This window comes from Lepidochelys kempii, chromosome 11, assembly GCF_965140265.1.
Source record: "Lepidochelys kempii isolate rLepKem1 chromosome 11, rLepKem1.hap2, whole genome shotgun sequence".
In the NCBI taxonomy this organism is placed as follows: domain Eukaryota; kingdom Metazoa; phylum Chordata; order Testudines; family Cheloniidae; genus Lepidochelys; species Lepidochelys kempii.
The window spans coordinates 73,067,251-73,078,767 of record NC_133266.1 but is presented as its reverse complement, the minus strand read 5'-3'; the positions used below and the strand labels follow the sequence as shown (position 1 = coordinate 73,078,767).

The following is an 11,517-nucleotide window of genomic DNA, read 5'->3' as shown; positions in this document are numbered from 1 at the left end:
TTTTATATTAGAGGAAGAAATTAGTGCTCAACAGCTGGCAATTATTATGAAATCTTTACAGTTTTAAGTGCAAAAAATACTTTGTTTAAAAGTGAGCACTACCCACTTTCCTTCTCTTGGTGGTGTTTTTAAAAATATATATATTTGTTTGCTTTGATGTCAATACCTATGAAAGACCTATTTATAGAAATATAGCTGCATCAGAATGGTGTGCCTAACAGAACTGTGTATGACACGGGGATGGAAATATAAATTGAAAAAATCATTAGGATACAGGTTTTATTTCTTTTCAGTTCAGTCAAACAATCACAATCCTGTATAATATTAAGCCCCCGTTTTGATGACGATTCCCTGTTGATCTTAGAAAGGCTACCACTGCAATGTCATATTATTACAATTATTGTGGATCATTCTAAAATAAAAATGAGCTGAATTCCATGAAGAGGCAAGACATTTCCTTAAATATTACGGTGGTTTGGTTTACTTTGAGACCATTCTCTTACACTCTAATTTCCCGACCATTTACATGTGTGTTCTTTGTGCTACATATACAGTCAATGGTGAGCAGAGAGACTGAAAGCAGCTTCTATATCATTCAAGTTCTGTGGTCATTCAGTGTCAGGGCTTCAAAGCACGGCGGGTTTCATTTCAGCCAGATCCACTTGTCCCCCACCTCGGAGTTGTAACCTTTGTCAAAATTGCGACCAGGAAGCTAGAGAAAAACAAACAAGTCCGGTCAGGGCTAGGCCATTTATGATGATAAATCATTTCTTCTTCTTCTTCCACACTTCACCTCCCCACCCCCAACACGTTTGGCCAGGATTTCAATTTAAAAAAAGACAAGTGATTTTTGGGTGCCCAATTTTCAGGGGGAGACCGCTCATTACTTCCTGAACATCAGGCCTCTTTAAAGTAACTTCAAATGGGCATCCACAATGAGAAGTTGCTTTAAAAATACCATTGGCCAATATTTCTCTTGGTTGACAGCTTCAGAAACCTGGACACCTTCCTAGGATATCCTAACAAGTAATCTTAATGAGAAGGGATCCTAAACGTTTAAAGGGTTCATTGTAGTTTGTCCCACAGAAACGGAGTAAGAGTGTAGAAACTAATCCCAAACTAAATGCAAATTAAAAATACAAAAGATGGCATGCATGAAAAATCCAGTTAATTATTACAGTAAAACTAATCCATTTAAAACACATTAATATTCAGCCTTTATATGCAGATCTAACTTGAATTTATTAAAACAGAAAACTTTTTCCAGGGGTCACTGTTTTCATTGCATTGTCAATTTGCATTTAACAGACAACTGTTTCCTAATTTGCATGGAACAGATTGACAGAGCCAGAAGAGTACCCAGAAGTCACCAACTACAGGACAGGCCCAACAAAGAAAATAACAGAACGCCACTAGCCATCACCTTCAGCCCCCAACTAAAACCTCTCCAACACATCATCAAGGATCTACAACCTATCCTGAAGGACGACCCATCACTCTCACAGATCTTGGGAGACAGGCCAGTCCTTGCCTACAGACAGCCCCCCCCAATCTGAAGCAAATACTCACAAGCAACCACACACCACACAACAGAACCACTAACCCAGGAACCTATCCTTGCAACAAAGCCCGTTGCCAACTGTGTCCACATATCTATTCAGGGGACACCATCATAGGGCCTAATCACATCAGCCACAATATCAGAGGCTTGTTCACCTGCACATCTACCAATATGATACATGCCATCATGTGCCAGCAATGCCCCTCTGCCATGTACATTGGTCAAACTGGACAGTCTCTACGTAAAAGAATAAATGGACACAAATCAGACGTCAAGAATTATAACATTCAAAAACCAGTTGGAGAACACTTCAATCTCTCTGGTCACTCAATTTCAGACCTAAAAGTGGCAATTCTTCAACAAAAAAACTTCAAAAACAGACTCCAACGAGAGACTGCTGAATTGGAATTAATTTACAAACTGGATACAATTAACTTACGCTTGAATAGAGACTGGGAGTGGATGGGTCATTACACAAAGTAAAACTATTTCCCCATGTTTATCCCCGCCGCTGCCACTCCCCACTGTTCCTCAGACGTTCTTGTCAACAGCTGGAAATGGCCCACCTTGATTATCACTACAAAAGGTTCCCCCCCGCCCCCACCCCGCTCTCCTGCTGGTAATAGCTCACCTTACCTGATCACTCTGGTTCAGTGTATATGGTAACACCTATTGTTTCATGTTCTCTGTGTATATCAATCTCCCCACTGTATTTTCCACTGAATGCATCCGATGAAGTGAGCTGTAGCTCACGAAAGCTTATGCTCAAACAAATTTGTTAGTCTCTAAGGTGCCACAAGTACTTCTTTTCTTTTTGCGAATACAGACTAACATGGCTGCTCCTCTGAAACATGGCAGCTAAAGTTCCTCATACCATTTATTCAGGTCTCAACAACTTCATCTGAAAACAAAGTGATGACAATCTTTGGTTGGGACACATCACAATTTTATTACTACATGCTACCTATACACAGTGTAATGCATTTCCAAATAGAATATTACTTGACACACTGTCATAGAATCATAGAATATCAGGGTTGGAAGGGACCTCAGGAGGTCATCTAGTCCAACCCCCTGCTCAAAGCAGGACCAATCCCCAACTAAAGCATCCCAGCCAGGGCTTTGTCAAGCCTGACGTTAAAAATATCTAAGGAAGGAGATTCCACCACCTCCCTAGGTAATGCATTCCAGTGTTTTACCACCTTCCTAGTGAAAAAGTTTTTCCTAATATCCAACCTAAACCTCCCCCACTGCAACTTGAGACCATTACTCCTTGTTCTGTCATCAGCTACCACTGAGAACAGTCTAGATCCATCCTCTTTGGAACCCCCTTTCAGGTAGTTGAAAGCAGCTATCAAATCCCCCCGCATTCTTCTCTTCCGCAGACTAAACAATCCCAGTTCCCTCAGCTTCTCCTCATAAGCCATGTGTTCCAGTCCCCTAATCATTTTTGTTGCCCTCCGCTGGACTCTCTCCAATTTTTCCACATCCTTCTTGTAGTGTGGGGCCCAAAACTGGACACAGTACTCCAGATGAGGCCTCACCAATGTCAAATAGAGGGGAATGATCACGTCCCTCGATCTGCTGGCAATGCCCCACCATATAGATCCCAAAATGCCATTGGCCTTCTTGGCAACAAGGACACACTGTTGACTCATATCCAGCTTTTTGTCCACTGTAACCCCTAGGTCCTTTTCTGCAGAACTGCTGCCGAGCCATTCGGTCCCTAGTCTGTAGCAGTGCATGGGATTCTTCTGTCCTAAGTGCAGGACTCTGCACTTGTCCTTGTTGAACCTCATCAGATTTCTTTTGGCCCAATCCTCTCATTTGTCTAGGTCCCTCTGTATCCTATCCCTACACTCCAGCGTATCTACCTCTCCTCTCAGTTTAGTGTCATCTGCAAACTTGCTGAGGGTGCAATCCACACCATCCTCCAGATCATTTATGAAGATATCGAACAAAACCGGCCTGAGGACAGACCCTTGGGGCACTCCACTTGATACCGCTGCCAACTAGACATGGAGCCATTGATCACTACCCGTTGAGCCTGACAATCTAGCCAACTTTCTATCCACCTTATAGTCCATTCATCCAGCCCATACTTCTTTAATTTGCTGGCAAGAACACTGAGGAAGACCGTGTCAAAAGCTTTGCTGAAGTCAAGGAACAACACGTCCACCACTTTCCCCTCATCCACAGAGCCAGTTATCTCGTCACAGAAGGCAATTAGATTAGTCAGGCATGACCTGCCCTTGGTGAATCCATGCTGACTGTTCCTGATCACTTTCCTCTCCTCTAAGTGCTTCAGCATGGATTCCTTGAGGACCTGCTTCATGATTTTTCCAGGGACTGAGGTGAGGCTGAATTGCCTGTAGTTCCCAGGATCCTCCTTCTTCCCTTTTTTAAAGATGGGCACTACATTAGCCTTTTTCCAGTCGTCCGGGACTTCCCCCGATCGCCATGAGTTTTCAAAGATAATGGCCAATGGCTCTGCAATCACATCCGCCAACTCCTTTAGCAATCTCGAATGCACCGCATCCGGCCCCATGGACTTGTGCTCGTCCAGCTTTTCTAAATAGTCCCGAACCACTTCTTTCTCCAGAGAGGGCTGGTCACCTCCTCCCCATGCTGTGCTGCCCAGTACAGTGGTCTGGGAGCTGACCTTGTTCGTGAAGACAGAGGCAAAGAAAGCATTGAGTACATTAGCTTTTTCCACATCCTCTGTCACTATGTTGCCTCCCTCATTCAGTAAGGGGCCCACACTTTCCTTGACTTTCTTCTTGTTGCTAACATACCTGAAGAAACCCTTCTTGTTATTCTTAACGTCTCTTGCTAGCTGCAACTCCAAGTGTGATTTGGCCTTCCTGATTTCACTCCTGCATGCCCGAGCAATATTTTTATATGCTTCCCTGGTCATTTGTCCAATCTTCCACTTCTTGTAAGCTTCTTTTTTGTGTTTAAGATCAGCAAGGATTTCACTGTTAAGCCAAGCTGGTCGCCTGCCATATTTACTATTCTTTCTACACATCGGGATGGTTTGTCCCTGTAACCTCAATAAAGATTCTTTAAAATACAGCCAACACTCCTGGACTCCTTTCTCCCTCATGTTATTCTCCCAGGAGATCCTGCCCATCAGTTCCCTGAGGGAGTCAAAGTCTGCTTTTCTGAAGTCCAGAGTCCGTATTCTGCTGCTCTCCTTTCTTCCCTGTGTCAGGATCCTGAACTCAAGCATCTCATGGTCACTGCCTCCCAGGGTCCCATCCACTTTAGCTTCCCTTTTAAATGGAAACCAGCCTTCTGGATAGATTTTAGACAGCTCTCCCCTTAACATTCTAGAAAGTTCAGTCTGCCCAAACATCTCATGTCCCCTTCAAGTGGGATCCCAATGGACCCTCCAGCTGGCATGATCCAACTTTTTAGACAGTTACTTATCTAAAAACAGTTCTGGCTGACCATTTCTGTGGTATAGCCCAGGCCCAACCCTCTAGGATGTGTTGGCCTAAGACCATAAGGGAAAGGGAAACTGAGGGGGGGAGGGATAGCTCAGTGGTTTGAGCATTGGCCTGCTAAACCCAGGGTTGTGAGTTCAATCCTTGAGGGGGCCATTTAGGGATCTAGGGCAAAAATTGGGGATTGGTCCTGCAGGGGGTTGGACTAGATGACCTCCTGAGGTCCCTTCCAACCCTGATAGTCTATGATTCTATGATCAGGACTTGAAGCTGACTGGTAAGAGGAATGAGTGGAGAGAAGTGTGCAATTGTGAAAACCAAGGAACAGGTGGGGAGTGCAGAGAAAAGGGGAGTGGCCAGGATTGCTAGGAAAGGAGATAGCGCAGCAGGATAAATCCTAACTTGAGAGAGGACAGGAAGGGGGGTTATAGATGGAAGTAAAGCAAAGGTGCATGGGAAGAGCTGAACAAGAATCCTATTGCTTGGTAGGATGGGACGCTTTAATGGGAAGCAACTCTGGGATCCATGTCTGAGCTGGGCAGGGGATCAGCAGACCTTCTGAGCGTGAGCAAGAGCATGGAAAATTCAAGTGCAACATTAAAAAAGACAATCCCTTTATGGACAGTCTCATGCAGTTTCTCAGTACACACACAACTCTTCTACTTCAAGAACTACTTCCTGCAAGGAGGTGGAAGGAAAGAAGCGCAGGCAGACTTGCGGAGCAATGCCAGGACAGCACAGTCCCCTGCCTGTGCACGTGAACAGGAAGTAGAACCAAAGCATTACACAGCCTACATTTTCAGTATCCAGGAACAGCACAAAACCACCCCAGAGTACACAGTGAAAAATCCAACTGCAATACAGAATTAAATTTCAAGCTGCTAAGATTTTGGGGTGGGGGCCGTAGGGTGTTTCGAGTATCAGCATTTTTAAAGGGTTACAAATTATAGTGTCTAAGGCCAGGCCTAAACTAGGAAAGGTTTGCTGGGATAGCTATCCTGACAGAACAGATATTGGCAAAAAGGTGCTCTGGCTGTCAAAGCTTATTTCAGTTCCCCAAGTGAAAGAAGGTACATCAGCAAATGCACTTTTATGCCACTAAAACTGCGACTTTATAAGGCCTATGGTTGGTATAGAAACATAAGAAAAGTTACACCCCTAGCCAATATTAATAAACTAGTGAAAGTTTTAACATAGACCCAGTGCAAACTAACACACCCAGTAGAGAGACAACGTGGGTGAGGTAATACCTGATTGGACCAGCTTCTGCTGGTGAGAGAGACAAGCTTTCGAACTTACACAAGAGCTCTTCAAGTCTTGGGACCAACACATCTATAATACTGAACGTACTCAGTGGACACATACTGAGGCCTGAGTCTACAGTCTGATCCATATGGGTGAAACCAGACATCAAATACCTACTTTGGCAACAAATCCCCCAAATCCAGTGAGAGGCCAAACAGAGGTAAATACATCTCAGCCTTTTTAAACTCCCAGCTGTTAACAATGCCTTTGAAGGAGGCACGGACAATGACCTAAGAATGACAGAAGTTCTCAGGTTCCCATTAGATAACAAAAGCCGTCTACCCCTCTAATGAGCTGGTACATAACTATCATCAAATATACAAAGTACATCACAGTTCTGTAAGATGATGCTCAGCATGTGAAGAAAACGTAACTGTAAAAATCTACTGTGATCTCAACGATTTCTTTTTAAATGCCAAACATTGATCTCTGATGTACAAAACACTTCCCTGCCTCGTTTCCCCACATAGATAGCGGTGATATAGCAAGAACCACAGGCTTATCATTTTTCTTTTTTTAAAGAACAAATGAAGTCTGAACAAAGAACTATTTAGAGTAAGTGCACCTGTTCACAGCATGGGAAGAGGGGTCCAATTAGGTATTGATGTGGTCGATAGCAGTTTGCTATGCCACAGAGTATTTATGTATTTAACAAAAATGGCCTCATCCTGGATTAAGGTAAGAAAGCAACGTCTGTTACGACAGAGATCAAATGAGTCACAAATAGTTTCCATGTCTTGAACACGAACACACACACAACCCACCTAGTAGAAACTATTACAAGTCACCCTTGATCAGATTCTCTAAGGTTTTTAATTTAAAAGTTGCCTCTTAATGTCTTGTCTAAATATCAGACGCAATCATGCAGTCCTGTTAACAGCAACTCCTGCTGATTGAAGAGTAGATTTGTGATAGCAAGTCATTTGTTTCCATCTCTGCAACACAAATTTACAGTGGAAAGCTGGAGAAAAAAAAAAAAATCTCTCAGGGCATCAGGGCTGGTGTGTTCAGCCTGCATCTATTAATTCTAGCACAAAAATTGCTCTCCCCAGCCTTGTTAAGGCAGATTTAAAGAAATTCCCAGATTATTAAAGCAAAGGGGGTCTCTGGGAAAAAAACATGAATTTTATTATTTCATTTCTGAGTAAATATCCACTCTAAAAAACCCCATATTGTAACCCCACCACAGTTCAAATTATCCAGTACAAAGATGCCATGTGTTTTTTGTTAGAGATATAAAGTACATCAAAGCCATTGTTATAATATGTATTAATTGAAGGAGGGACTGAGTTGTTCAGTCAGGCTTTCACATTGGGCCTTGGCAAAGACATTTGTTAAAATACAGAGCCAAGATTATATGAATTTGAGGACGTATTACTAGACAGGCTCTTAAACTGCTTAAAATTCAAAGGGAAAATAATACAGTTAAATGAAGTAACGTATCTAGTAAGCCATGCCATGTAGCAACAACTCAGAAAACAAACCTGCAGCAATGAAGTGGATACAAGAGGACTTAACTGAAAAAGTGATGTAACTCCAAAATTATTACAAGAATATAGATATGGTTTGTTCTGAACACACTTCACAGAGAATGCCACCTTCCTGTGAATGTAGAATGTCTGAGAAAATATTTTCCAGTGATTCTAGTGAAGTCCTTTTATGTCATTTAAACATGCATTTAAAAATAACTTGTGGGTAAGTACATTTTAGTCATAAGTCAACTTTTTTTCTTTATGTAATAGGCAGAAGAAGAACTTGAAATGCACTGCATCTCAGTCCCATTCCCTGTCCTCCCCCACCCAAAAAACAAAAACAAAAAAAAACAACAACCTGGGCTCCTAGGAGGGGGTTCCATCTTACCTACCTACACCCACACCTTTTTGGTCAGAGGTGCGGAAAGATCGTCCTGATTACCTGCTACATTCCCTTTTGTTCTAACAGGAGTTAGAAAAGTTCTAAGTCTCATGGATAATAAAAAGAAAAGGAGTACTTCTGGCACCTTAGAGATTAACAAATTTATTTGAGCATAAGCTTTCGCGAGCAGCTCACGAAAGCTTATGCTCAGATAAATTTGTTAGTCTCTAAGGTGCCACAAGTCCTCCTTTTCTTTTTGCGGATACAGACTAACATGGCTGCTACCCTGAAACCTGTCATTATGCAATGGATAATAAACAACTTCTCAGAGAGCAGTAATGAAAATCAGTTAATCCACATAATTAATGAGAGTGGCTGGCCCGTTTGCAGTACTACTCTGTGCTTGAGAAAACTAGTCGATTTCACTAAGGCTTGAATTAGACTAAAGGGAAGATGCAGCTGACTGGCAAGGTAAAAATCAGAACAAGCGTCTCCTCATACAATTAAGAGGGAAACATTTAGGGCCAGGATCTTGTCCCAATTACATCTGTTTTGTGATGACATAAATGGCCAGCCAAAGAATCCCCGGTTTAGAGGATTTCTCCGGTGGGGCAGAAGCAGCATAGTTGAACCTATGTCACCCTCTCTTGTAGCCTTTAGCATAGGGTGTGCGGCCAGGGAAAGGGGTGTAGCTGGAACACTGCTATCTCTGCCTATCCCCAACTGTTTGAATTGCCCCTGGGAACAAAGGCAACCTTAAGTGCCATGATTAGGGAGGGAGGAGAGGTATGAAACACAGTCAAAGCCACCTTTGTCCTTTTAATTCCTCCTGGGCCTTGCACTGCACACAGCATGGCCAGATCTGTGGACTCTGTCATTACACAGGGCTTGGCTTCACTTGTGAGTTAGAGCGCATTAAAGCAGCCCCGGGCACCCTAACTCATGACACATCCACACTGGCAAGGCACGTAGAGCGCGCACACTCCGTGGCTGGAGTGCTCCTGGTAATCCACCTCCACGAGAAGCACAACGCTTTCTGCGCCCCAGCAGGAGTGCCGCGGTGCCAGTGTGGATGCCCTGGTCTATTAATGCGCTCTGATTGGCCTCTAGAAGTATCCCACAATGCCTGTTCTAGCCACTCTGGTCATCACTTTGAACTCTACTGCCCTGCCCTCAAGTGACCAACCGTCAGACCCACCCTTTAAATTCTCTGGGAATTTTGAAAATCCCCTTCCTGTTTGCTCATCCAGGCGTGGAGTGCTCTCAGCGAATCTTTCCAGGTGACCATGCCTCCATGCGCCAAGCAATCCCCCACGATGGACCAATGGTGAGGTGCTGGACCTCATCAGTGTTTGGGGGGAGCAAGCTGTCCAGGCCCAGCTGTGCTCCATACATAGGAATTACGATACCTTCGGGCAGATACCAAGGGACATGATGGAAAGGGGCCATGATTGGGATGCACTGCAGTGCAGGGCTAAAGTGAAGGAGCTGGGGAATGCCTATTGCAAAGCCCGCAAGGCAAACCACCGCTCTGGTGCTGCCCCTGCAACCTGCCGTTTCTACAAAGAGCTGGACACAATACTTGGGGGCGACCCCACCTCCACTCTGAAGGCCACCACAGACACTTCAGAGCCCAGTGCAACAAGGCAGGAGGAGGTGGAAAGCGGGAGCAAGGGTGCTGAGGAGGAGGGGGACAGCCCGGCATCCCTAGAAACATGCAGCCAAGAGCTGTTTTCAAGCCAGGAGAAAGTTGGCCAGTCACAACGGACAGTGCTTGTGGAAGAACACACAGCAGAGGAGGTGCCCAGTAAGCGGCTTTTATTTTGGGAAGGAAGTTGTTTGGTGAGGGCTCTTGGGGCAAAGAGCATTAGGGCTGCATGCATGTCTCGATGCGGAACAGGGCACTGATGTGCTCTCTCATCGCAGTAATCGGCCTCAGTGATCTCTTCAAAGGTCTCATACAGAAGCTGGGCAATCCACTTGTGCAGGTTCCTTGGCAGAGCTACTGTGCTCCTTGTCCAAGTAAGGCTAACATGTCTGCGCCACTGTGCCGTGAGGGGCAGGGGGACCATTGCTGCACACACGAAAGCTGCATATGGGCCAGAGCGGAAGCCGCATTGTAGTAGAAGACCCTCCCTTGCTTCCCAGGCCACCCTCAGCGGCGAGATATCTTCCAGAACGAACTCATCCTGTGGAAAATGTGGGGACAGTGTTCAGTATAGGGGCCCCCTGCAGCTGTTGGCTCTCCCCAAGGCACAGAACCCCAGAGGACAGTACGGCCGTGAAACAAATCAGTCCCCTTACCCCTGTGCTTACTCATCATTTTGGGGCTCCTGTAGGTTGTGCGCGCTCGCTTTGGGATGGGCAATTTCTGCTACTGTTTACACTGTGCTTGTCTTTAAGTACAGGCGAATCATTGCTCTGTCTGGTGTGAACAATGCTGCCTCTGTTAAGTGTTGCATTTTGGCTTTACAGATGCAACCTTGAGATCCCAGCCATCCTTGTTATCAAAGGCCGAAAGACTCCAAAGAATCAGGAAGCGTCCACAAAGAAGCAAACAGGACCTGCTGTGTGAAGTAATGCAGCAGTCTCTAATGAAAATAAAGAAGTGCAGGAGTGGTGGGAGAGTGAAAGGTGGGTCCGCCAGCAGAAGGCGGATCACTGGCATCAAAGCACAGAGCGGCTGCTAAGCATCATGGAGCGCCAAGCGGACTTGATACAGGTGCTCGTAGCAATACAGGCGGTGCACTTCCGTGCCTCCTCCCCTCCCCCCGCAGCCTTTGTCCCAAAACTCTCTCTCTTGTTCCCCCATGTCACCTCCAATCCACTTTCCCCAACATCTATGTTCTTATCACCACCAGCTGCCTCCAACACCTATAGCTTCATCACCCAGCCCTGCAAACTACGACCCTTACCCACAGCACTCAACCTCCATCACCATGCATTTTAGCCAACCTGAAGTGCAGCACTCATTGCACAGCGCTCCAGACAGGAAGGCTGAGTATGATAACAGGACATACACAAATCTGTGATTGTACCGTTCCCCACCGCACCCCCTTCCCTCGTCCCACACAGCACAGATATGTCATGCCCTTTGTTTCCCAAGCAGTTGTGTTTCTTTTCAAGAAATTAATTTTCTTTTCAATAAATGAATTTTTTGGCTTTGAAAACATTTTTTATGATTGCATTAAGTAAAACATACCGTAGCCCAGGAAAGCAACAGGCACTACAAGTCAGTGCATCATAGTAGCAAAAACAGATTCCTATTAACATTGGAACCACTGCACTTCACTCCTGTGCAGGACACCAGACATTACTGGTGGCTTTCAGCCTCAAATTGCTCCCTCA

At 44.9% G+C, this 11,517-nt stretch overlaps 1 protein-coding gene across 4 annotated transcripts in view; it reads right to left on the bottom strand.

The window, feature by feature from the left end:
* Nucleotides 1-265: 265 nt before the first annotated feature.
* Nucleotides 266-11,517, bottom strand: part of NDUFA10 (NADH:ubiquinone oxidoreductase subunit A10) — an 82,236-nt gene continuing 70,984 nt past the window's right edge. For all 4 annotated transcript variants that reach the window (XM_073306822.1, XM_073306824.1, XM_073306821.1 and 1 more), the window contains one exon: nucleotides 266-712. In XM_073306822.1, coding sequence (XP_073162923.1) covers nucleotides 649-712 — 64 coding nt within the window. In that variant the 3' untranslated portion in view covers nucleotides 266-648. The remainder of the gene's footprint in view (nucleotides 713-11,517) is intronic.